Source organism: Heterocephalus glaber, unplaced genomic scaffold (assembly GCF_053883595.1).
Source record: "Heterocephalus glaber isolate CG9 unplaced genomic scaffold, H.glaber_assembly_v1.0 deba00001564, whole genome shotgun sequence".
In the NCBI taxonomy this organism is placed as follows: Eukaryota; Metazoa; Chordata; class Mammalia; order Rodentia; family Bathyergidae; genus Heterocephalus; species Heterocephalus glaber.
The window spans coordinates 441,375-468,622 of record NW_028258351.1 but is presented as its reverse complement, the minus strand read 5'-3'; the positions used below and the strand labels follow the sequence as shown (position 1 = coordinate 468,622).

Below are 27,248 nucleotides of genomic sequence, written 5' to 3'. Positions count from 1 at the left end.
CTGTGGCTTTTGTGTGCCTGAGCCCTAAACCTGAGGGATGCAGGGCCGTGGCAGTGGGCATCCTGAGTGCATGGGGTTGGCGCTTGGCAACTCACTGTGTCCAGAGAGTGGCTGTGCAGTTACTGGTGCTTTCCCAGCTGGGGACGTTTAGATTCAGAGATCAGGTTATGTTGACATTTTGGACTTCCCCACATGTCATGCCTCCTTCATGGTTTTGAGTTTTTGTTTTGGTTGTACTGGGAATTGATTTTGTTTGTTTTTGAGACAAGGAATCAGAATGTAATTCAAGCTGGGCTTGAACTCACTGTGTAGCCCAGAATGGCCTCCAATTTGCAGCAATCCTCTTGCCTCAGCCTCCTGAGTACTGGGATTTCAGGCTTTCACCACTATATGTGACAGTACTGGGAATTGAATCGAGGACCTTAACACTGAGCTACAACCCTATTCCTTTTTATTTTTAAGTTTTATTAATATATTTTTGTACTATATAATGATTACATTAATTGTGGGGTAAATAATACACTATAATTCTTTTTACTTTTTTTTCTCTTCCCACCTCTTTTCATGCTTTCTGTTTTTTTGAGACAGGGTGTCACTAAATTACCCTAGCAGGATTGAATTTGAGATCCTCCAGCTTCAGCCTCCCACAGTTTTAGGATTACAGTGTGTGCCACTACACAGGCTTGCTTTATGAATTTGTGTAACAAAACTGAGCTCATAAAAATTATTCAATATTGGATTGGGGATGTAGCTTAGTTGCAGAGTTCTTGCCTAGCATGTGTAAGGCTCTGGATTGTATCCCCAGCACTGCACATTAAAATTAAAAACTACTGCTGGGCATGGTGGCATTCATCCGTAGTCAGCACTTGGGAGGCTGAGGCAGGAGGATCGGTATGAGTTCAAGGCCAGCCTGGACTACATGGTAAATTCACGGTCAGCCTGAACTATATATAGTGAGCCTATCCCCAAAAAACAAATTACTGAGCATACATGTCACCCTCTGTATTTTTCTCAGAATTGAGGACTGAATTTGTTCTAAAATCATAAAACATTTTGCCTCCTTGGAGTTCCCCCAGAACACACACAAAAACTATTTGTAGGAAAAATTGTTTTTGTTCATGGAATGAAACAATATATATTCAAAACTTACAGATAAGAGTTAGCTCTCTCATTTATTTATTTATTTATTTTCACTTGTATCTTTCCAAAGTTTTTTGTTGTTGTTTTTTTTGGGGGGGGGGTTGGTACCGGGGATTGAACTTGGGAGGGAGGCGGCAGAACCACTGAGCTAAATCCCCGGCCCTCTTTACAAAGTTTATGTAAATATCCAGTCAAATCCAACAGGGTGAGTATCTCCTCTGAAATGTTATTTCTTTGAATTTCCAAGTAGACCACAGGACAGTATACTATCTTGTAATGTCTTCCGTAGGCTCTGTCATTGAACAGGTAACGGTAAAAACCCGAGTCCTTTCTTTCCATGGAATGTGTAAAAACAGTGACAGAAGGAGCTATTCAAACTTCATCTTTCCTCCTTGTGGCTTGTTGTCTTCTCTGCTTCCTCAGAAGGCTCCTTGCCCTCCAATCTCTCCCTGTCCTCCCCCACCAAATCTATCTCACCTCTGCCACCGCCTTGGCCCTCCAAAGTGTCTTCTGCCTCCACCACAAACCCTGAAAGCACTTTCATCCTTAAACTTGGCCCAGTTCAAAGTAACTTTGTTTCCATCCATTTCACCATGTTCCATGGCCTCTCTGGCAACTTTGGCATGTTTTTCACTGTTGAAGTTTGCAAAAGCAAACCCTTTGGAGGACCTGGTTTCCCAGTCAGTGACCGTCCTTGCTCGAATGGAGTAATCAGATTTTTCCTTTAAGGTCTCTCCAGTGGTTTCCTTACCCTTGACAAATAGGGTTTTGGATGGCCAGCTTCTTGCATAAGGCAATCTCTTTGGTCCTTGCAGCGCCAGCCTGATTGCTCTGGCCTCAATTTCCCTTTTATTACAGGGTTTTTAAACAACTTCAAATGAAGTAGATTCTATAAATACATACTCTTTAGATTTGCCATTTTGGGTTCTGGGGGACTTTGATAAAAGTTGCCTTCTTACATACTTCCTGTGAAGGGTTTCTTCTGTTTCACTGTAGGAGAGTTGCTTAAAACCACAGTTTTTGTTTTGTTTTGTTTTTGGCACCGGAGATCGAACTTGGGTCCTTGCGCTTGAGAGTCAGGTGGCAGAACCACTGAGCTAAATCCCCGGCCCAAAACTACAGTTTTTGATTCACCATTCCCAAGTACTATTCTTTCCATCTCTATAGTCTTAATTTTGACCTTTCTTTCCAGTGTTAGTGGAGGGAAACAGATCGCCCATTAATCTTTGTCCCTAGCTTTTCTTCAAAGGTTTTCTCTTCATCATCTTATTTTATTCTTTGTACTCTTCCCATCCTTTCTGACTAATCTGATTTCTGGCATCTTCAAACACTTCTTTTAATTCATCCTAAGTGACTTTGTAAAGAAGATTTTTGGCCCAAAGTATTTTTATATCTTGATCTCTCTTACTCTCTTTTCCTTTGAGATTCTCTAGTTTAATTTCACTGCTAAAGACTTTTTTTTTTTTTTTTTTGAGAGGGTCTTGTTATGTAGTTCAGGCTGGGCTTGAGTGCAGTATATAGCTCAGCTGGGCTTGAGTGCAGTATGTCCTCCTGCCTCACCTCCCAAGTGCTGGGATTACAGATATGCATCACTATGGCCAGCTCTGAAGATTTACACCAGTGAATTCCAAGGGGTTTTTTTTTAGGTCTTCAGGAGATTCACAATCCACAGGACAGATTTTTTTTTTTGGTACCTGGGATCAAACTCAGGACCTTGTGCTTGGGAGGCAGGTGCAGCACCACTGAGCTACATTCCTAGCCCCAGATTTTCTATTTGTACTAATTCTGACATCCACAAACAGTAAAATTATTTTTAGCAAAAACTTCACTGATACCAGTATTTTATTCAGGGTATTTATTAGAATTCAGATTTACAACAGAAGTTGAAGGCTGTGGTTGGGTCTGTGCCTTCCACTTTCTGTTTTTTGGTTTCTGGAGCTGCCTTTTGTTTGGTTGTTTCCTTCTTTCATTTTCTAGGTGCTTCTTTGACAAGCTCTTCTTCCTCTTCCTCATCCTCTTCACTGTGGTTACCTTCATTATCCTTATCCTCAGCCACCATCTTTGCACTTATGGGAGTGGCTTTTACAGGAGCTTTCTTTCCTTTGGCTGATGTGGTCTCCAGAGCTGCTGCTTTTTTTTGTTTTTTTCCTGGTATCAGGCATCAAACTCAGGACCTTGAACTTGCCAGGCAGGCTCTCGGCGCCACTGAGCTATATCCCCGGCCCAGCTGCTTCCTCAGAGTCATCTTCCTCATGCTCTTCCTCCTTCTCCTCCTCTTCATTGTCCTCATCCTCTGAGGCAGGGACACCAGCTATTGCTTTCATCGATGCTGGTTCCAAATTCATCCTCTTCTCCATTTTCATCCTCTTCCTCACTGTCATAGTCATCTTCCTCCTCATCACTGTCTTCATTCTTGGTGTTTTGGCTGTTTTTCCCCCTAGGCTTGGGCAACAGCTCCTTTTTACAAGGGGCTTCTACCAATGCTTGGCCTAATGTGACTCCCTTCTTGCCAGGTGTTGCGACCGCTTTGGCTGGCTTCACTGTCTTCGTGGCTGCGGTGGCTGCTGTCTTTTTGCCTAGGGTGATGACAGCTGGTTTCTTAGCAAATGTGGCAGTTGCAACGTTTTTTTGTTGTTGGGGAAACCACTACTTCCTTTACAGAAGTTTTGGTAGCCTTCTTGCTGTTTTTTTGAGGAATGACCACCCTCTCCACTGCTGTTGCCTTCTTCCATCTTCGGACATTTTCTCATCTTTACTGTCTTCTACCTCCTTTGGGGGAGGTGCCATTTTGTTGGGGTCACTTTGATTTTTACCAGCCATTACAAGCTTCACCATAATGTTAGGCGGCTTATAAGCAGTGTGTGGCAGATGAGTGGCACAGATAAGCCTAAGTAGAAATTAAGCAGTGTCAGTAATGGGTGCAGGTATTGAAAACGTAGAGCACATAAACTTGGCAGCTAGCTGAGGCGGAAAAACTGAACCTGTCCAATAATCCCTTATACGTACAGCATTTCTGAGAATCAACCCTTCAGTGAGCTCCGTGAGGCTAAGGGATGGGTGGAAATTCAGAGATGGGGGTGAAACTCACACAGTGAGTGGCGTGATGTGGACTGGGACAGAACGCCTGAGGTGGGAGGGGCTGCAGTGATCTGAGAGAGGTTGGTGGGTGTGGGCGAGCTGCCCTCCCCAGCCGCGGGAGCGCTGTACGTAGTGCCGCACTGCCGCACTGCGGGCGGGGCTCTGTTTCTCCACCTCACCCAACAGGGGGCTTTTTTGAGTGTTGGTTTTATATATGTGTATGTTTGTAAATTTATTCACTGTAGTTATGATGAATTGGGCTGGGGATTTAGATCAGTGGCACTGTGCCTTCCTGGCAAGTGCAAGGTCCTGAGCTCGATCCCTGGTACCAAAAAAGAAAAAAAAGAAAAAAGAAAATAGTTATGATGAATAATTATTACCCACAGAAGGTAAATTCCAGTACATACAGCTAAAATATGGTTACACACCACACTTTGAACTAAATCTACATGATGCCAAAACTTGTGTTCAAAACTCTTTAAATATACAATTTAGATTTGGTCTTTTTATTATGAGGCAAAAACATTTAATGATCTTATTGATGAAAATATTTATCATTTCTGTGCAATTCCTTTCATTAATCCGCCTGCCTTTTTGTGGCACCAGAGAGTGAACCCTGGCCTCACACATTCTTGGCAAGGTGCTGTAACACTGACCTACACTCTTAGACTCCTCCCACATTTTTTCATGTTAGTAGTCATTATTATATGATTGTTGCATTTGTTTAATGTTCAGTTGATCTATTTTGTTGTTGTTGGTGGTACTGGGAATCGAACTCAGGGCCTTGCACTTGCCAGGCAGGCGCTGCCCCACTGAGCTACATTCCTGGCCCAGATCTATTGTTTGGATAGTTTGTGTTTTCAGTATTTTAGTTTTTACTGTTTATCTATAATGAATACAAAGGGCATTCCATTTCTCTAAGTAAAATTAACAAATTTCTTTAGGTAAAATAAATAATTGCTGGATTAAAAGGTATGAACATTTTTTGACACTATATGCATATAATGAGGATTCAGGTTTTTCTGTATAGCTAATGTAGGCATGTATCACAATATTTAGGTGGAAAACAGTCTATACTCCTGTACTGACACAAAATTATGTTCTTTTGCTTTCTTTTCCTTTCTCTTTGTGGTACTCAGGACTGAACCCAGGGCCTTTACATTGGGCTATATGAATAGACCCCCAACTCCTGTTTAAGAGACAGGGTCTAGAAATAACAGATATTCCTCATTTAACAACCTACCTGGTTAACAGCTGTTTGGACTTACTACCAAGGCACGCTGCTTGGTCTTATGACCTGTCTTTTTGTACAGTTCTGTACATCTTGTTTGTACAGCCTCATTGTATTTTCTGTTCAGTATACTTTGTTTATACACTACTGTAATTTTTTGATTGTGCTGTACAGTACAGTACTGTAGTTTTATGTTGTTATACATTACAGTACTGCATGTAAGAGTAATACAAATAAAAGCAAAGTCATCAAGTTAGAGTTTTCTTTGACCATTTCTTTTTTCTGAATATTGTATTGTACATACTGTCATACATAATTCCTCATTTAGTGACCAATTCATTCAGTGACCTATTTGCAGAAACATAACTTGGTCATTAAACAAAGAATGTCTGTATAGTTTTAGGCTGACCTTGGACTCACTATGTGTCAGTATGATCTCGAACTCATGGTGACCCTCCTGCCTCAGCATCCCAGAGTGTTGGGATTATAGGTTTGTGTCACCAGACTCAACTTGGTGTAGCTCCCTAAGTCTCTTAAATGTTACCTTTTTGTTTTTTGGTACCAGGGATCGAATTCAGGTCCTTGCGCTTGCGCAGCAGGCAGCAAAACCACTGAGCTAAATCCCTGGCTCTAAATGTTACCTTTTTATTGAATTTCGATCATAGTCATGTTCCATTTCATGTTGCCTATTTTTGGGGGGGGGATCGAACTCAGGACCTTGCACTTCTGAGGCAGGTGTGGTGCCACTGAGCTAACCCCCCCCCCAAGTTGTCTATTTTTATATTCAGCCTTGCTCTTCCTTTCCCTCCCTTCACCCTTTCTCTCCTGTTCTAGGGGTGAAATTCACAGTCTTGTGCATACATACCCCTGAGCTATATTCCCATTCTTTTCTCATTTTAACAAACTTTAAGGATTTATTTTCCACTGAACTACATCTCCAGGCCTTTTAAATTTATTTTTTAATTTTTAATTAATTTATTTATTTTTTGGTACCGGGGATTGAACTCAGGTCCTTGTACCTGCGCAGCAGGCGGCGAAACCACTGAGATAAATCCCCAGCCCCTTTTTTATTTTTGAGACATAATCTTGCTAAATTGCTCAAGCTAGCGTCAAAGTTTCAATTCTCCTGCTTCAGCCTCCCAAGTAGCTCAGATTAGAGAGATGGGCCACTGTGCTTGGTTTAAATTCTTTTTATAATTAACTGTGAACTCTGACATTGGAGCTCTCCAATTTGAAAGATCAGAAAAAAAGGAAACAAATCAGAAAAAAATAGTTTCTAAAGAATTTTAAACTGGGCGTGTTGACACATGCCTATAATCCCAGGTGTCAGGAGGTTGAGGCAGGAGGATTACTATGAGTTCAAGGCCAGGGGGCCTGGGATTTAGCTAACTGGTGCCGCCACCTGCCTCACAAACGCAAGGTCCAGAGTTCATCCCTGGTACTAAAAAAAAAAAAATGAGTTCAAGGCCACCCTGAACTGCATATCCAGACTCAGTCTCAAAAAAAAAAAAAAAAAAAGGAATTAAAAAAGCCCAGTGTGTAGAACATGCCTGTAATCCTACTATTCAGAAAGCCAAGGCAGAAATATGAGTCTGAGGCCAGCCTACACTACATAGCAAAAATCTGTCTCAAAAATAAAATAATTAAAATATTTATAATATGTCACTTCTATTCTCTCAAAAAATTTAGGCACTCCTTTCTTAAAATGACTACAGTGGGTGTGATGGTGGACAACTGTAATCCCAGCTACTTGGGGGGCTCTGAATCAGGAAAATCCCTAAACTGCAAAATAAACAAAAAGTACAAATAGGGACCAGGGATTTAGCTCAGTGATTTCGCCGCCTGCTGGACAAGCGCAAGGACCCAAGTTCAATCCCCAGTACCAAAAAAGAAAAAAGTACAAGTAGAAAATTACTCTACCAAACCATCATTAATCACAAATATGTAGCTATAAGATACATTGTTTGCAGTTATATATGGGTGGTTAATTGAAAGGAACAGAATACAGTATTGGTTTAATTATCTATGACCCATCACAAGCAGAATAAATGAAAGTTTTAAATCAGCATATGAAGTACACTCCTTTTAAAAAATATTTCAGTGTAAGGAACACGATGTACCACATACTATCGAAGTGTAATAACAGCAATTTTGCAGTTGGATTGTGGCTGATTTTTATTTTATTTTATTTTTTGGGGTACCGGGGATCGAACTCTGGACCTTGGGCTTTCGAGGCAGGTGGCGGAACCACTGAGCTAAATCCTGGCACGCCCCCCTCCCTTAAATTTTAACCAGGGTTTGACTAAATAGGATGAGTTGGGCTTGAACTTTGGATCATCCCACCTTAGCCTCCTGAGTGCTAGAATACAGGCACGGGCCACCATCCCCTGCTTCTTTTAATATTTTATTCTGAGGGCTGGGGATTCAGCTCAGCGGTGCCGCTGCCTGCCTCACAAGCACAAGGTCCTGAATTTGATTCCCCATAGCAAAAAAATAATAATAATTATTTTTAGGGGGTTGTGCTTACTGTCCCAGGGTAGTCTTGAACTTGCCAACCTCCTGCAGCTTCCCAGGTAGCTGAGATTCAGGTCTGTCCCCCACCAATTTAATTTTCAAAATTTTTCTGTCATTTGCCAATCATCTAAGGTGACCTTTGTAACTACTGTAAAAAGTAAAACTATCCTCCAAACATTAAACTGCCACTGCCCACGTGGCTGAAGGGTTCAAGGAGAAATGACAGTGAGAGATTAAGAAAGATCGACAAAGAGATATAATAAGATATAGGTGGGGCCAGGTTGGGCTCTAACTCTGGATGGGAGGAAAAGACCACCAAGCAAATGGCCGCACGTTTATTTATAGTGGTAGAGATATGGGAAGTGCAGGGGGAGGTAAAAGGGGCTGGCTCATTGAAACAGGGAGAGCAGCTAGGATCTGCGGGAGATAATGCTTGATGTTTCTCTGGCAAATGGATGGGAAGGAAGACAGTCCTCTTCTCAGCCAGGCCTTGGTCCACCACACCCTCTTGTCACCTGTGTGAGTTAGGCCTGGCCATAGTGATCTACAGCGCTCTGCTCCCAGCATTAAATAAAACAAAGGCCTTTCAAAACAGGGAGAGCAAAAGGGAAATTTCGACCAAAGCCTTTGATAGTTCTGCAAATGGAATTATTTTGCCTGGAGCACCTAGTCAATAAAGCAGAAAAGGAAATGTGACTATTTGTAACAAGAAAGGTCAAGTAAAAGACAGACAATAGGAACAAGAGAGAAAGGGGGGGGGAGGGTATTGTAATTCAGCATGGACAACGTATCTAAAAGTGTATCCTGATTTAGTATAATTATATGTTTGAATTTAAAAAAAAATTTTTTTTTGCCTGTTTGTCTGTCATTCCGAATTTGTAATAATTAATTTGGTAAGGACTTACAAAGAAATGAATCTGATACTGGAAAAAACATTGTTTGAAAGGAGGTGAAGGGGTGTAGCAGACATCCCTGCCCAGTGCTAGCGGGCTGAGTGGCACATGCTTCTTGTCTTCCCTAATTTGGCTATATTATTTTATATCAGGAGTCAGACCGAAGCCCTGTGTGATTTAAATGGGCATGTCAGCTAGCAGAGTTGGGGTAGTATTGCTCCTTTGCCATTAGGCTGTCACTGAGGCCTAAATCCTGGTCTGTGAAGTGTCTGGGCCCTGCTGAATTAAGCGCAGCTGAGGTCAGCTTGACCCAAGTTAAAATTCTTTCTCCTGGATTATCACTTCTTACCGACCTTGTAGGGTTGCTTGCTAATTGCGCCTGGTCCCAGTGCCAGTTTCTTGTATCCTAGCAAGATAAGCAATGCCAACTCCCTAACACCCCTCCCTGGCGCCATCATGCCAGGAGTTCCGCGGTAATTCACTAGATGACTTCAAAGCTCCCTAGCTCCCTATTCCTTCCCATGATTGTATTCAATAAATACTGGATGTACTTGGGGGCCTCTCTTTGCTGCTGTTAGGAGCACTGACCAGGACCCAAGACTCAGCTTCTCTAGTAAGTCTCGTTCCCTCTATTCTTTAACCTATAGCTGGTGCTGTAGTGGCTCATAGGAGGCTGGGACCTAATGCAGGGGTCTCCAGCGACATCCATTCCCCCTGACCCTTACAAAGGGGAAGGGAAAAAAATAATTGAGATTTGTTCTGTACAAATTCCCCACAATGAATGTAATCATTATGTACTTGCAAACATGTACTAATAAAAATTATAAAAATTTTAAAAAGAGCTGGGCGGGGTGGCACACACCTGTAATCCCAGCATGTAGGAGGCCTCTAGAAGTAGGAAAATCGCCACGAGTTCGAGGCCAGCCTAGGCTAGTGATTTAAAGGCCAGTCTGAAATACATATCGAGACCCTGTCTCAACCCCCGCCCCCTCGCCAAAAAAAAAAAGGGGGCAAGTTCTCGGTTAGCAAATATTCGACGAATGCTGTTTCCCTGGCTTCGGAACCTGCCGGTTTGAATCCCGGAGAAGCTGGCCGTCCCGCGGCCGCGGTTCAGGGCCAGGAGGGTCCGGGTGGGGTCGGGGGCTCTTGGCCGCAGGGCGCAGGCGTTCAGCCCTCACCGAAACCTGGGCGGGCGGACTGTGCCCCCGTTACACTTTAGGGAAATGGAGACGGACTGTGAGGATCGACCGCCGGGTGCGTGGAGGAGGCAGCGATTCGGACCTGGCCCAACCCGCTCGGCCGCCTTCCGCCGCGTCGCCCCGAAGCCACGGACCTCCCCCCCCCAGCCCCCCGCAGCGCCACCGCGCGCGGCTGAGACCCGTGCCGAGAAAGCCGCACCGCACCGTGGGCTTCGGCGGCCCGAGCCGCGGGGTCGGGCCGTCCGGGAGGGAAGCGCGGGAAGAAGCGGTGACGCCGCGGTGGACGTCACCGCGAGAGGCGGGAGCATGTAGATGAGGCGCGGTGCTTGCCGGTTCCAGCGCGTTGTTGCCGCCGCCGAGTTCCCCGGGCGGGTCCCCCCGAGAAAGGCGTGTGAGGGGTGTCGTTGGGGAGCGTGAGGTTTGGAAAGGAGGGGGCGAAGGCGTGGGCGTGTGAGTGACCGTGCGTAGGTAATGAGTGTGAGTGGCGGGTGAGGTGGCGCGCGCGGCGCGGCGCTCATACTTACCTGGCAGGGGAGATACCATGATCACGAAGGTGGTTTTCCCAGGGCGAGGCTTATCCATTGCACTCCGGATGTGCTGACCCCTGCGATTTCCCCAAATGTGGGAAACTCGACTGCATAATTTGTGGTAGTGGGGGACTGCGTTCGCGCTTTCCCCTGGTTTCTTGTTTCAAAAGAAGTTTAATGATGTGATCTGGGGGAGTGTAACTTTTTTTTGGTCTTTTAGATTTTGTATGTCTAGATATTAGAAATGTAAGGTGTATGTGTACTGCTAGGAGTCTGACGCTTTGGATTCTCGTGTTTTATTTTTGCTTATTTAGTACATAAGATTGAACTTGGGGTTTTGCGTTTGCAAGGCAGGCTCCAGGAACCCCTGACCTGACTCCTCGGCTCTAGTTTTTGATATTTTGAGAAACGGTGTTCTGAATTGGTTTGGTTCATGATAGGTTTTTGTTCATTTATGCCGAAGTTTTCACATGTTCCGAACAGTTTTTATATTGTATTTAAAGCACGTATGGATTTTCATTTTTAAATTCTAAAGTTTAGTGTGAGTGTAGTAGGGTGTTATTAGGTGCAACTGGACTTTTAACAGTGTTTCGCTTCTGTTTAATTTTTTAAAGGTCTGAGGGGAGAACAGAGGATGTTACTTTCTTTGCAGATTTTGTGACATAACTAAAAGGGTCGTTCATTCTTGTGGCGCTTATTGGGCGGGAGAGGGAAAGTGGCGGTTGTGTCACTGGATTAGCAAATTGGTGAGACATTTCGTGTAATCTTTCTCTGAAGTGAGTCTGTATAAAAATTAGGCAGTTCGCTTGACTGAATTCACAACTCTCTCCTGCAGTGGGCAGCAGCTCAAATGTCAAAGCGTTTCATTAAGTGTCAGCTATGCTGCTTGCAACCAGCCCTGTTCATGTGTAAAAAGACCACTAGCCAGGGATTTGGGCAGAGTTTATTTGTGGATTGGTGGTTTTTCTGTGGCTGTCTCTTTTCTGTGATTTTTCTTTCTTTTCAACTACTGTGTTTTCCCTGAATTATGACTTCTGGTGTTTTCTATTCCAGTTTTAGCCATAGCCTTAGGTCAAAAGCCACAAGAGGTAAAAACTTAATCAGAGCCGTTCTTTTCTTCCAAGTCTTCCACAGCAGCCTATTTTTTTTTTGCCCTTCAGTGGTTTCACATCATGTTATATTTTGTACAGAGACTACAGTTGTTGTCTATAGGAATTGGTCTGCTACGTGGTAATAGGCGCTTCTTAGAGGCAAATCTATAGATTTTGATCTTTATTCCAAAAGTAGTAGATAACCCTTTAAAGGGTGTGAATAGATTTCCATTTCTAAATAGTTGCTCTGGCTTGAGGGCTCTTTTCCTCCTATCAGTAACGTGACATTTTCTACCACCAGTTCTCGGATTCTCTGACTCTAATTGAATGCCCAACAGTTCAATTATATTCTGACATTAACTCCTGGAATTAGCCTGGACCTCACAGGTTAAGTACTTGGTTTCACAAGACTGCCCTCAGTTCAGATACCAGCTACAAAAGAGGTACCCACCCTATGCACATTTCTGCTGGCTAATTACAAAAATTGTGGGTTCCCAGCCGGGGATTTAGCTCAGTGGTTTCGCCGCCTGCCTCCCAAGCGAAAGGCGTCCCGAGTTCAATCCCTGGTAGCAAAAAACAAAACAAAACAAAAAAACTGTGGGTTCCCCTCATCTCCCTCAGGTTGGATAAACCACTCCAATGACTCAAGAAAGCGCTTACCATTACTAGATTATTATGAAGAATACAGCTCAGAAAGTAAAATGGGGGTTGGGGATTTAGCTCAGTGGTTCCAGTGCCTGCCTCGCAGCGCAAGGACCTGAGTTCGATCCCCGGTACCAAAAAGAAAGTCAAATGGATGGGATGCATAAGGGTAGGTGTGGCGGTGGGTGAGGTATACTCTATTCTCTTCAAGGATGTCATCCTCCCAGCTCTTTTATATCAGTTCAGAAGCTCCCCAAATCCCATTTGCTTAGGTGTTTGGTTTGGTTTGGTTTGGCTGGGCAGTGATGATGGGATTGCTAGGCAAATGGTGTACCACTAAGCTATACGATATGATCAAAAAACATGGCAACTATTTAAATTTTAAAAATACATTACACTGGGCCAGGTATTTAGCTCAGTGGTGCTGCCACCTGCCTTGCAAGCACAAGGTCCTGAGTTTGATCCCTGGTACCCCCCAAATATATTTTTGTGGGTATTACACTAACAACACATTACCATTAATACTCCTCAAAATACTGCTCTTCTCATAAAACATGGTTATTCCATTGTTCTTGCTACTCTCTGGAGGAGTTGCTAAAATCCTGTTTCTTGTCTTTATGAAATGTAATCAAAATACAGTGAATTCTGCTGAAAGGTAGGCTTGTAAAAACATTATGGTGTGCCGGGGATTTAGCTCAGTGGTTCTGCTGCCTGCCTCACAAGTGTGAGGTCTCAAGTTTGATCCCTGGTACCAAAAACAAAAAACAAACAGTATGGTGTGTCCTCAACCACCTTGTTCATTGGATCTGGGACTGTGGAAACTTTTGGCTCTTCCCCCAAAGTCAAAATGAACATGAAGGTAAATGTTTTGAATTTATTCAGAACATCTGGGCAGCCATAATAGTGCAACTAAGGATACATAAGAGAAGGGACTTCCAGAAGGGCTTCAGAAAATGGCAAGAAGAATGGGACAAATACGTTTAAGCAAGGGGGAGTATTTTGAGGGAGATTAATGGCAACGTGTCTTTATATTTAACCACTCACTGTATTTTATAATCATACCTTGTACATCTCCAGCCCTTTAAAAAGAAAGTTTTGAGACAGAGCCTTGCTGAGTTGTTCAAGCAGGCTTTAAACTTGTGATCCCATGGCGATTACAGGCATACGCCACTCTGCCCAGCTGTTTAGATATTCTTATGGAGGTTTCACTATATAAGCATGATTGGTTTAGTCATTGGCCATTAATGATTGAACTCAATCTCCACCCCATCTTCTCTCCCTGAAGGTCAATGGTAAGGGGAAGTTTTAAAAGCCCCAACCCTCTAATCATGCCTCGGTCTTTCTGGTGAGCCTATACGTGGCTGGTGATTACAATACACACACACACACACACACACACACACACACACACACACATTTCTTACTGTATCACAAGTGTGAAGAGATTTGCATTTGGAATTGTTTCTCAGGCTACAGGAGGAGATGTGATAGGTAAAGGAGAGAAAAAAAGAATAAAATAACTCACATTTTTGTTTTGAACAATTAGGTTGAAAATGATGTCATTTCCTGGGAGAGGAATAAGTTTGGGAGGAAGCTGATGGAAGTCAGTCTGGACAAGCTGAGTATAAGATACATGTGATTTGGCTAAGCACAATGCTGAATATCTGAGCCAGCAGCTCAGAAGAAAGATCTGGGTGGCACAGATACATTTTGAAATCAAGGATGGACAAGAGGAGGCCAGGAACTGTACTGACAGGGATCTCACTCCCTTACAGGGAGGTCACCTTGTGGAAGAAGCTGGGGAAAGCTAGTTCTCAGAGGTGGGGTCAGTCACCAGACTGTGGGAAGGAAGGAATAATACATTCATCGATTCATTGTTAAGTTACTCAGCATTTACTGGTCATCAGCTGTACCAGGCTCGATGTTGGAGATAGGAAAATAAATATAATGTGGATCTTGATTTTTTTTCCTCAGAACATAGGACTGAGTCCAGTTCCTTTGCACTCTGAGCTATATCACAAGACCTCTTCACTTTTTTTTTTTTTTTGGTACCGGGCATCAAACTCGGGTCCTTGCGCTTGCGCAGCAGGCGGCGAAACCACTGAGCTAAATCCTCAGCCCCTGATTCTTACTTTTAAAGGGATCACAATCTAGACAAGGTGGTGTGTGCCAGTAGTCCGGCTACTTGGGATTTTGAGACTATCTTGAGAAGCACAGCAAGACCTCATCACCAGAGAAAGAAAAGAAAAACCCACATAAAGAGCTGACAGTTTGATAGAGAGAAGTAAATCTATTTGCAACAGAGTGAGCTATATAGCAGTATTATATAAACTGGGCTTGGTGGTGCATGCATGTAATCCCAGCACTCAGGAGGCTGAGGCAGGAGGATCACTTTGAGTTTGAGGCCAGCCTGGGATACATAGTAAGTTCAAGACTACCCTGAACTGCATTGTGAGACCCTGTCTCAAAAAAACAAAATAAAACACAAAAACCAAATCAAACCAAACAACAAGAACAACAAAAAAACCCAGACTTGATTTTAGTGCTGGAAGGACTTTGGTTCCAGTTGTGGTTCCCTCTGCTGTATGAAAAATGTACAGCTAGCATCTTTTTTTTGTTTGTTTTTTTTTCAGTTCTTTTATTGGTACATTTTAGGTATGCAATTCGTTTACATTTATCATTGGATGTTTGTACCTGTACATGATATGTCTTGGTTCTTTTTTTTTCTCCCCCATTACCTGTGCATCCTTCACCCTCTCCGCCCTTCCCTATTTACATAGATTTCATTTCCATCTTTTTTTCTTTTCTCATAGTTTTTCCTTTCCCTCTTTTCCTTTCCCCTTCCCCTCCCTTCACTCCTTCGTCTTTGGGCCTTTTTTCCTATTTCAAATTATTAATTATTCATTTTAATCATTTTAACCCTTGTTTACACTATCAGTTTCTCATACTAGTGAAACTTCGGTATTTACACATGTGTGTCCTTTTTATTTCACTTAAGAGTATGGCCTCGATATGCATCCATTTAGCTATAAATGACTAGTTTTTCATTCTTTATGGCTGAGTAGTACTCCATTTTATAAAAAAACCATATTTTCTTTATCCAGTTTCCAGTTGATGGACACTTGGGCTGCTTCCAAGCTTTAGCTATTACAAACTGTGCTGCTATAAACATGGGTGCACATATATCGCCATGGTATGATTCTTTTAATTCTTTTGGGAAGATACCCAGCAGGGGAATAGCTGGGTCAAATGGGACCTCTAGTCCTAGTTCTTTGAGGTATCTCCATACTGACTTCCACAGTGGTTGCACCAGTCTGCACTCCCACCAGCAATGGAGAAGGGTTCCTTTCTCCCCACAACCCCGCCAGCATTTGTTATTTGTTGATTTCTTGATAGCAGCCATTCTTTCTGGGGTGAGGTGGAATCTCAGTGTTGTTTTCATCTGCATCTCTCGAATGACAAGTGATGTTGAACATTTGTTCATATATTTGTTTGCTGTAGAGCTAGCATCTTAAGAAGAAAGAAATAACCCTTATCCTTCAGTTGTGTCGAGGGTAAAATGAGATAATGATTAAACCTTTGAAAATTAAGTATTTGTTTGTTCGGGGTTTTTTGGTACAGGGGATCGAACTCCGGTCCTAGCGCTTGTGAGGCAGACAGCAGAACCACTGAGCTAAATCCCCAGCCCAAATCAAGTAAGTATTTAACAAACCATTGTGTTCATGATTAAGAGTATGTGGTGTTAGGGGTGTGTACCATCTCTCACCACCAACCCCTGTTTTCTTTTTTTCTTATTCTTTTCTGCTTTTTAGGAACAGAGTCTCAGCTATGTAGTTCAGGCTGGCCTTGAATTTGAAGTGTTCCTGAAGTGATCCTCCTGCCTCAGCCTACCAAGTGCTGGAATTATGGACGTGCGCCACCACGCCCAGCTCTCTGTCTCTCAAAACAGAAGGTACCTGGTCTCTCAACTTGACTGATTTCTTTATTCAGGTGAGAGGCCATATGCACTGACCTGCAGGATGAACAGCTGTCCTTAGCACATGGCAGTGTGATTGTGACCCGCCCTTGACAGAGGCAAGGCTCTGTGAAGTCTGCAGAGTAATCACAGCTCTCCAGTGTTAGGAAAGAAAAGCCTGCAGAAAACAAAGCAAGTGACCAGTTGCTAAGAAGCTCTGTGTTAATGAGCTTAATTGCTGCTTTAAAGTTTGGAAGGTTTAAAAAGAAAAGTTTGGAAGGTTTACAAGTAAAAATAAATGTTTTGAATTTTGTCTTTTGACCAACATTTTATGAGTTATAAACTATGAAAGAGAATACCAGATCACTTAATCTGGTATTCTTTCTTCCCCAAAACAAAAACCAAACCAAACAACCCAACTCTGTCACTGCAAAGTGTAGGACCACAACGGACCCACTAGAGGCAGGGAGCGCACAGCTGGGAGTGTAACATTAAGAACCCTTTGTATAGTTTGTTACTAGAGAAGGTTTGGTCCTGTAGAGGCTATGTTGGTTCTCTTTGAAGGTTGAGGATTGTGAGGTAAGCAGTATGTTCTCTTGGGCTGACTTGCCAAATTAGCCATCTACAGGTTGATAGATGCTGGTAGAAGACACCAAATTACTGAGTCAGAGATGAATGATTGTTTTTTACTCCTAACAAGAGCAGTGGCCAGGATACCAGCATTTTTGTGATTGGTTCCCTTTGCCCCAGTTTCCATAGAGCCAGGCAAAGAGAGACAGATAGCTTTGAATATGTACTGTGTTGCTTTGCTGTAGAGGAACCCTGAGTTGATGGAGTGTGAATCCTTTCTATCTGGATATGTGCCCTTTGCTTCAGAGGGAGACATTCTCTTTAGCATAGCAGACAGTAAGCATGCATTCACTTTGTGCTAAGGATGACAGTATGTCTGTCTTCCACTGTTCATTCTAGGAACATCTTCAGAAAGAACAAAGGGTAATTAGGTAGTGCCTTCCTGCCCTAACATAGCTAACACTACCAGGAGGGATCCATGGAGAAGTGTAATCCCTCACTGCTCTCTGCTGCTCTTCTCTACTTGGCCTTGCTCCTGTTAGGCAGGTGAGTAGACCCGCCACTAACCTAGGGAGATACACTTGGCAGTTCCTAGGCTGTAGCGTAGGGGAGACAATCTGATAGGACACACAGTCTGCAAAAGGTCGAGGGAAGGTTCTGGGAGACAGACACTTGGACAGATGTCTGAATGTCTGAATGACAGCTCAGTTGAGGGAAGAATCCCTGCTGGAGAGTGCCTTGTGGACAGGCCTGGGGCCAGAAGGGAACCCCTGCGAGCCCGGGGCGCCTAGCAGGGCTCCAAGCGGGGAGTGTGAGCCAGAGCACGCACGGCCTGGTAAGGATGTAGAAAAGCCTCGTCCTTGTCCCAAGCAATGGGAAGCCACCCAACTTTAGGCTTACTGCGAGGGGATAAAATACTGTTGTTCGTTTAAACACAGCCGTGTCATTTGTAGAGTAAAAATTCCTTGATTGGGAGTAGGTACCCAAAGGGATTATATATCCCCGATCTTTTGCTCACAGGATAAAATTTAAAAATAAGGCATGCGGTTGGGGCCGGGGATTTAGCTCAGTGGCACCGCGCCTGCCTTGCAAGCGCAAGGTCCTAAGTTTGATCCCCGGTACAAAAAAAAAGGGGTATGGGGTGCAGATGTCGTAGTCTTTGGCTTTGTATGGTGGCTCTCACCGTCTACTTTTCGGTTCGTTTTTTCTCGCGAGAGGCCTCCCTTGCTGGGCCCCGCGGTCCAAACCGAGGCGTGCCGCCATTGTTGGCCGTCAACGTGACGCGTGGGAAGCGGCCGCGCGGCGGAAGCGGGGCGGGCCGGGGGGGGGGGCTAGAAGTAACTGGCTCGTGATTGGCTGTTTCGCGACCGTATGTTAATTAAGGTGACGGCGTGAATTATTTTTGCGAAAGGGCAAGAGCGAAAGAGCGTTCCGAGTGCTTTGTGGCACCTGGTAAGGGAAAAACGCTTTCTTCGGGGAGCATGTCAGTAGGCCTGCGTGTGAAGTGTTGTCCCAAGACGTCCTCGCCATCGGCGAGATGTGTGTGCGTTTCGTGGAGGAAGGAACGTCGCGGGAAGTGGGGTTAAGACTATACTTTCAGGGATCATTTCTATAGTTCGTTACTAGAGAAGCTTCTCTGATCGTGTAGAGTACCAGAAACCACGAGGAGGAAGCGTAGTGTTCTTTTCTGAGCGTGAAGCTGGCTCTTGGTGTTGCTTTGCTGCAGCTGCCGTTTGCCATTGATGATCGTTCTCATTCTCTCTTCGGAGTGAGTGAGGGGGAAGGAACGCAGTCTGAGTGGTTTCTGTTTAGTGCCACCACAGACAAAATGTGGTGAAAATGTATGATTATTCTTATTTAGTTGACCTGACGTATCTTAGTTTGTAAGTAGTGTCTTTAAGCATGTGAGTGTTGAGTTAGGAAGCTGTACTTTACGTGTGATTAATAAGAGATGTTTTTTAGAAAAGTTGATGTTACGGTTAAACACCATAAGGGCTATGGTGAAATAGTTTTTCACCAAGGCTTGGTGTTGCTGGGGTTGGGCTTGAGCATGCTCTTATCTTGCTGAAACCTCCAAGAGTGGTGAGATTGTAGGTGTGTACCATCATGGCTTCGATACTTCATAGTTTCTGTATCTAATTGCTAACTATCAAAAGCTCTAGAAAAGAATTATTTAGGGAAATTTGCTCGAAGTCTGAAAAAATCATTCTGTTCTCTAAAATGTATTCTTACGCCAGACCATTGAATAACTTATTTTTAAAAGTTCTTTCGCTTTTTAAACACTTTAAAAAAAGAAATTCTGGGCATTGACCAGGGAGCTCTGTGCTACATCTGCTTCCCTTTTTATCATTATCATTGTCATTATTATTATTATTATGTATGTGTGTGAGATAAGGTCTTGCTAAATTGTCCAGGCTGGCCTCGAGCTGGACTTCTCTTGCCCCATTATCCCTAGAACCTTGGGTCACAGGTGTGCACTACCACTCTGGGCCCGTGATATAAATCTGTTTGATTCTCAAGACAGTCATGTGCAGAAGTCAACACTGACCTCACCCTGAGGACTCCTGTTGGCCCAGGAGACTTTGAGGATCTGTTGATTTAGCTTTTAAAGAATCTGTTTTGGAAGATGAGTTACTCAGACAATCAGTGAACCTCGGAGTGCTCAACTGAGAGGGTCAGTTCCCAGGAGGGCTGGGGTAGAGAGAGGTCCCAGGTGGTTTTGATACAGAAGATGGGACTGGAGGGAGGTTTTGAGAGAGTCTTACATTGATTTGTTGAACAGCAAGCATCCTGTCCTAGTGTGAACTTGGAGATGCAGTGATACAATAGACAGATAAGGTGCCTGTTCTCAGAGAGCTGACTATAGTGGGAGATAGATAATACACTAAATAAATGAACAAAAGAAATTCACATAGTAAGTGTTCTGAAGCCCCTGATACAGGACTACTTTAGATTAGATGGTCAGGGAAGGCCTCCCTGAAGAAGTGACTTTCAGGGGCTAGGATTTAGTTCAGTGGTACCACACCTGCCTCACAAGTGCAAGGTCCTGAGTTTAATCCCTGGTACCAAAAAAAGAAGTGACTTTCAAAGGAATACCTCAGTTACAAGAGGCAACCAGTAGTGCTAGTGCTAGGTTCCATGGGCAGAGAATGCCGGCAGAAGAAGCCACTGGTGCAGAGATTTGAGGTGGTAATAGCTTGACATGCAGGAGTGACAGAGATGGCTCATTGTGACTTGAGTGGAGCCGGTGAGCAGGAGAGTGGCCAGATGATCGGGGGCAGGAGGGGCCTGGGTGGGCAGGAATGGTAAGGAACTGCAGGCACTGGAACAACGCTGAGGCAGTGTGAGTAGCTCAGTGTCTCACTACCTTTCCAGAAGCTCAAGGAGCTTGCCAGTCTTCACAGCAAAGATTTCACCGATGCACTGTGCGATGATCACAGGGTCCCTTTAAGACACCATCCCTGCCTTGTGTGTTTCCTTCCATAGCCAGGGCAGTGGTAGACACAGGGACCTGCATCAAGTTCCCCTCCCCACGGAGCTGTACAACTGTGCCTCACCAGAAGTGATCTTTCAGAAGGCAGCCACGGTGAAGTCGGACATCTACAGCTTTTCCATGATCACACAAGAGATTTTAACAGGTGATCAAGCAGCACATTGACAGTTAACCAAACTCCTTATTTTTAGGTTGTTTTTCCTGAAAATGCAGGATTTAGAGCCAGGTGGGGTGGTGCACGCCTGTAATCCCAGCACTCGGGAGACTGAGAAAGGAGGAACACCATGAGTTGGAGGCCAGCCTGGGCTACATAGTGAGACCCTGTCTCAAAAAAAAAAAAGGATTCAGGAGATTTCTAGTTTGGGTTTTTTTGAGACAGTGTCTCCCTAAATTGTCCAGGGTGGCCTTGAACTCTTGGTTCTCCTGTGTCAGCCCCCTGAATACTGAGATTACAGGTCTGTGTCACTACACCTAGTTTAGAGGAAGATTTTTTTCTAGGACACTTCTTTGTGGTTATGGAAGAGATAAGATGAAGATCTTGCCGAAATCTTTATTTTACCTGTTCTTTAAGACTCAGCAAAGCCCATCCACCTGCTTGTTAATGATAATGCATGCAAATATATACATACGTGTATGTATGTGTGTATATATATATATATATATATATTATATAATTTTTTTTTTTTTTTGCTATGCTTAGGATAAATGCAGAGCCTTAGGGAATTCTAGGTAAGTGCTGTACTACTGACTACATCATTTGGCTCCCAAGCAATATTTTTTTGGTACAGGGAATCAAACTCAGGACCTTGCACTTGTCAGGGAGGCAGGGTGCCACTGAGTTAAATCCCTGGCCTCCAAGCAACATTTTTAAACTGAAGAATTGGTATTTAAAGATCTATGTGATTTGTCACTATATATATATATTTTTTAGAGACAGGGTCTCACTATGTAATTTAAACTGACCTTGAACTCACTGTGTAGCCCAGGCTGACCTTGAACTCATGACGTTCCTCCTGCCTCAGCCTGCCAAGCTCTGAGATTACAGGAGTGTGCCACCGTGCCCAGCCTTTCTGAGCACTTTTAAATGAGAAAAAGCTTGAGGGGGGGAAAGGGATAAAATAAAATACAATTTATTTTTTTAAAAAATGAGAAAAAAACTGGCTTCTGAGAAGTAAATATGAAATGAAACACATGTAGTGTCCCATTGATGTGTGAACAGTGTCACCTGCAAGATATGCAAGCCTGTTCAAACCCACAGGCCTTTAATGTGAAGTAGTCACATGTGTGAGAGGACAGGAAGTTTCCTTTAAGAGAGGAGAACAAGGGCTGAACATGTAACTCAGTGTTAGAGTGCTTTTCTATGTAGTATGTGCAGGACCCTGGATTCTGTCCCCGTACCACAAAAAACAAAAGTTACTTAACATCAGAGAAACACAACACATACATACACTGACTAAAAGCATATTCATTTAAGAAGTAAATAAGTGTCAGCTCCCTTTCACGATATCTACAGTCTTAAGAGACAGAACAGCACCTGCCATGAGGTGAATGCATTGGGCGACCCACCCTGGATTTTATTCTTTCTATGGCTAAATACTATCCCACTGTGTATGTGGGGGTGTACATATGTATATATACACAGATATATCTCAGATTTTCCTTTTTTTTGGTACCGGGGATTGAACTTGGGACCTTCTGGTTAGGAGGCAGACACTGGAACCACTGAGCTAAATCCCTGGCCCCTTAAATCAGTTTTTCTTTTTTTTTTTGGTACCAGGGATCAAACTCAGGTCCTTGCACTTGCAGGGCAGGCGGCGGAACCACTGAGCTAAATCCCCCGCTCCATTAATTCAGTTTTTGATAGACATCTGAGTTGATCCATATCTTGAATATTATGAATAGTGATACAATAAACATACAGTGTACAGCTATCTCCTCAAAATAGATTTTGGTTCTTTTTGATATATATACCCTACAGTGTGATTTCTGGATCATAGTGGTAATTACCTTAAATTTTTTTTTTTTGAGACAGGTTCTTGGTATGTTGCCGGGCTGGTATCTTGTCGGGAGCAATTCTACATAATCTTGGGGAAAAATCATTTCACAATTAAAATTATGATTAGGCCTAGTTTTTCTACCTACAGGCCAGCTATAGCATGCTGAGACATAACTGTTTTCGCACCCAGTCACAGCTAAGACCTCAGTGGTCCCATGATGCTGTGATGCTCCAGGACAGGATTATATCAGCTGAAGACAGCTGATGGACAGATTCCTAATCAACATAAATTCCTTGTGACCTAGGATCTTCATCTGCATAAGTTCCTCATTGTTCTAGGATTATCTCCGCGGCCTTCCAAGAGTCATCTGTTACTCCCAATGTAGTGAATGGTGTGGCAAGGTGGGAGTCTGTCTTTGATGCCTAGAGCAGCATTGATCAGGCCCAAAGCTCAGTTTCTCTAAGTCTCATTTCTGTCTATATATTAATTCACCTTGTGCTGTTGTGACTCACAGGAGACTAGGACTCACTGCAGGAGTTCTAGTAACATTCCTTTTCCCTATTCCCTACAGTCTCTATCTCCTGGGTTCAATTTATCCTACTGCTTTAGCCTCCTGAGTAGGTGGCACTACAGGTGGATATCACCATGCCTGCCTCCCCCCCCCCTTCCCTCCCTCCCTTCTTTCCTTCCTTCCTTTTCTTTCTTTCTTTCTTTCTTTCTTTCTTTCTTTCTTTCTTTCTTTCTTTCTTTCTTTCTTTCTTCCTACCTCTGTATTGTTTTCCTTAATGGCTATAGTAATTTAGATTCCCACCAATTATAAAGATTTTCCCATGTCCGCAGCCTTGGAAACACTTATCCTTTTCTTTCTTTTTATTTTTATGGAGTCATATATATTTCACACCAAAGTCAAAGATGCTTTAATGACCAGATGAAAAGTATATCCCAGTCTTGAGCATCATATAAATTTCATCTTTTTAGCAGCAGAAAAAGTGATACTCATTACTTTAAGGTTTTTAGGGGTTTTTTGGGTTAAGTCTTAACAATTTTCTCTCCTCTTCCAGGCTGTTATAGATGATCATTTTTTTTCCTCTTTTATATTATTGCTTACATTGTGTAAAAAACTATAGTAACTGGTCTAATAAATTTGGCAATGTCTAAAAATATTTTGGAACAAGGATATCATCACTGTCATATGAGATTTTGTAAACAATCTTAGTTAAGAACTTAGCCTTAACACAGAATTCTTTATTTTATCCAAAACAGCACAGTAAAAAATCTCCAACAATACATCAACCTATGTATAAAGTATAGAATATCTCTAATATTTTTCCTGTATATGGTAGCACACCAATATATTGCAAGAGAAAGTACTGTTGATGGGCCAAAGGGAAAAGTGATTTGGGTAATGACTTAGTTACCAGGCATTAACCTTCAGAGACCAGGTAAATGCCAATTTTAGTCAGAAAAGCAGAATTAAAAGAGCTTCTATGAAACTGAGATTTGTGTATTTTATTATGTGTTCCTCATCATTTCATCCACAGCCTGCCTGACTGCTCATCATGGTTCCTTGCCTCTGGAGTGGTACTAAAAGTATAAGGAATGCCTACCCAACATCAGATTTTCATCTGAAAGACTCATAATAGAAATGACAAAACTTAAAAAAAAAATCAAGGACCCGAGTTCGATCCCCAGTACCAAAAAAAAAAAAAAGTGTGCTGGATTTCAGAATTATTTAGTAATTTTGTTTTTTTTTGTACCGGGGATCGAACTCAGGTCCTTGTGCTTGCGAGGCAGGTGGCAGAACCACTGAGCTAAATCCCCGGCTCAGTATTTAGTAATTTTTAAGAAAGCTTACCATGAACACTTCCAAAAACAACAGGCTTTACAACATTCTGTGCAACGGAGTAAACATCTACTCAGGCCATTAGTCAAAATCTGCTTAGGAATTTGTTTCTCACATACCTTTTCATTTCAGGATAATCAAGTCAATAATCATCTGATATTTTTCTTTACCTACCTTTAATAATGAAAGGAAAAAACCCTCCTTTTAAAATGTTTTTCAAGCTAAACCAGTATATCAATTTTGGTTTTTCTCTTCTGGTAATAAATGACAACCCTAATCTACAGCTTTGAAGCCAGTTCTGGACCTCCCCTCATTGGTGACTGAGATTAATGACAAGAGTTTGTGCTTCCTTTTAGGTTGGTAAATATGTTTATAAAGGAAAATGAAGAAAAATGCTCAGCTATTTTAGACCAGTGTATTTTACCCTGATGAGGGAATTTATGAAGAAACACCTACCTGGCATTAGAAGGCTCAGCACTCATGGCATTGATAGAAGCAACATTAGTGCTGTTAGATAACAAAGAAATGCCTATGCCTGTGCAGCTTCACCCTCTTTCCCCAAAAGAACAGAAAAGACCAAATAAAAGTTTAGCATTTTGCTACCTATTTATCTATACTTTTTATATGCTTTAAAAAAATAAAATTACAATAATTATATGTGTAGGCAGTTTTATATCCTGATACTTCACTTTGCATTAGAACATAAGTATTAGCCCATGTAATTTTTTTTTTTTTTTTTGTATTGGGGATCGAACTCGGGACCTTGTGCTTGCGAGACAGGTGGCGGCACCACTGAGCTAAATCCCCGGCCCTATTCCCATGTAATTTTTTAAAACTCTGTAAACTTATTTTGAAATTGTTAGATTCCCCCTATGGTTGAATTTCAGTTCGTTGCATTCTTTATTCTTTTAGGAACAAGGTCACGGTGACTTACAAATAATATTTTTCTTACATTTTGAATTATGTTCTCAGGACAGATTCCCAAAAGCAGAGTCACTAGGTCAAAGGGTTTGATCATTTTAAAGATTCTTGTTAGTTATTCCCAAAGAGTTCTTTAAAGAAGCTGATCAAGCTGACCTCTCTGCTTTCCAGTCCTGCTGGGGGAGCGGTGGTACATTCTAAACAACGGGAACATCATATCTGTGCCATAGATCACACTTTATTGAAGAGTTAGTTTAGTAGATCATAAAATTATAGGAAATTAGAGGAAAAGACTTCCTTTTTTATAGTTGAAAAAACCTGGTCACGACAGATTACTCTATGCCAAAGTCAGACAGCTAACCCAGGAAGTCAGGGTCCAGAACTCCGTAAGAGTAAACTAAGGTCTCAGAATGTTCTTCCCAGTCCTGGTGCCTTATGGCCATCTTTACAATGTTAGTTACTGTGCTCTCACTGATACTCAGGTGGGCCTGTTACCAGGGAAGTCTGATGGAAGGGAAGGAACTGAACTTCTCCTAAACTATCACCTGTGTTTGAGGTACCAACCCAGGGGATCGGACTTCTGTCTGGTGCAACTGAGTTTCAGTTGTGGGTTTCTTTTACTTCTGAAAATTTTTGTACTGAGGATTGAACTCGAGTCCTTGCGCTTGCACAGCAGGCAGCGAAACCACTGAGCTAAATCCCTGGCCCCCCAAGAAAAAATTGTAATCGTAAAATCTTAACTTGGAAACTGGGAAAATCTTCAGAGATCTTCTAACCCAGTCTTCATTTCTCAGTCAGGGAAAGGAAGACCAATGCGTTGGCCAAAGGCACAGAGCTAGAGAGCGCACTTTTCCTCATGTCAACCCATGCGAGAGGTCCCGAGTCACCTAGTTCTCCGCAGGGCTCTACCAGGTAAGGAACCTTGCAGTCTGGCGCTCTCTGGTGGCAGACAGGAGTCAGTGCAACCCCAGGAATAGGGCAGGGAGTCCTGGGATGGTTCTGGGCTTTGAATTGTTAGGAATTTGAACAAACTGGTGTATTTATTTATGTTCACCCTGATCTAACCCCTCCCCCCAAAATCTATGGAATTTAGGATCAGTGTGGGATATCTGTGACTTCTGTAATATAAAATGTGAAGTCAGGAAACATGTTAGATTACACTTAAAATGGAAAAATGAGTATGAAGTCATGGGTTTTGATAGACAAAATGAAATTTTAAGTGCATTTCTTCTCATTCACACACACAGTCTGTTTTTCAGTGTCTTTCATGGTGATAGGGCTCAAACTGAGGGAGAGCCTCGTGCATGTTAACAACTGCTTTTCCACTGAACCTACACCCTCAGCCCCTGGATGATATCCCTAAATACATATTCTGTATTTCACTCTTTAAAACTTTAGCAATGTCTTCCCACATTTTTTTCTATGAGATAATTCCATATTAAAAGCAAAGCCCTTCTGACTACAGAGTACATAAGGGAAATGCTTTTTTCATTGTCAGACCTTATAGGAAATATTTCTATTTTATACATACATACATGTATGCATGTGTTATATAACATGCACAATAAAATAATACACATAGTCAGGCATAGTGGTGCATGCCTGGAGTAATAACTCAGTACGCTGAGGTGGGAGGATCGCATGAACCCATGAGTTTGAGACCAGTCTGAACAACACAGCAAAAATCATTTACAAAAAAAGGAAACATACACAATATACTTTTTTTTTTTTTTTAACTGGGGATCAAACCTGGGACCTTGCGTTTGTGAGGCAGGTGGTGGAACCACTGAGCTAAATCCCTGGCCCACATATACTTGTTTTATAATAAACTTTATTAAAGTGGAGTCACTCTCCCATACTGTATGAACTGTATGAACTCTCCCATATGTGTGAACATTATCCTTTGTTATCTGTTTTATCTTGTAAGCATAGTAAAAGGATACAGTATCTGCTGTTATTGTTGTTGCTGTGGTACTAGGGATTGAACCAGGGTCTTGGTACTAACCCACATCTCCAGCTTTTTTGAATGTTTATTTTGAGACAAAGTCTCACTAAGTCACTAAATTCCCCAGGCTGGGTTCTAAATTGCAGACCTTTTGACTCAGCCTCCTGAGTGCTGGGATTATATGCATGTGCCACCATGCCCAGCCACAA

General features: G+C 42.7%; 1 protein-coding gene, 2 non-coding genes and 1 pseudogene across 10 annotated transcripts in view; 3 read left to right on the top strand and 1 right to left on the bottom strand.

The window, feature by feature from the left end:
- Nucleotides 1–961: 961 nt before the first annotated feature.
- LOC101714985 (nucleolin-like) lies at nucleotides 962–3,989 on the bottom strand (annotated as a pseudogene).
- A 6,562-nt stretch (nucleotides 3,990–10,551) lies between these two features.
- The window catches only part of LOC110346853 (inactive serine/threonine-protein kinase TEX14-like), a 49,349-nt gene continuing 32,652 nt past the window's right edge, over nucleotides 10,552–27,248 (top strand). For 4 of the 8 annotated variants that reach the window (XM_087191420.1, XM_087191421.1, XM_087191423.1 and 1 more), the window contains exons 1-2: nucleotides 18,268–20,478; nucleotides 25,889–26,006. In XM_087191420.1, the coding sequence (XP_087047546.1) occupies nucleotides 25,961–26,006 (46 nt within the window). In that variant the 5' untranslated portion in view covers nucleotides 18,268–20,478; nucleotides 25,889–25,960. Of the gene's footprint in view, nucleotides 12,117–15,936; nucleotides 16,011–16,127; nucleotides 16,306–18,265; nucleotides 20,479–25,888; nucleotides 26,007–27,248 lie in introns of those variants that run through there. The other 4 variants (XR_015443140.1, XR_015443138.1, XR_015443139.1 and 1 more) reach the window with 3 other exon arrangements.
- Nucleotides 10,572–10,735, top strand: LOC147823749 (U1 spliceosomal RNA). Its single transcript, XR_015443343.1, has one exon. It is a non-coding gene; the product is annotated as a U1 spliceosomal RNA (small nuclear RNA).
- LOC147823748 (small nucleolar RNA U3) lies at nucleotides 18,425–18,642 on the top strand. The gene has a single exon (XR_015443361.1). It is a non-coding gene; the product is annotated as a small nucleolar RNA U3 (small nucleolar RNA).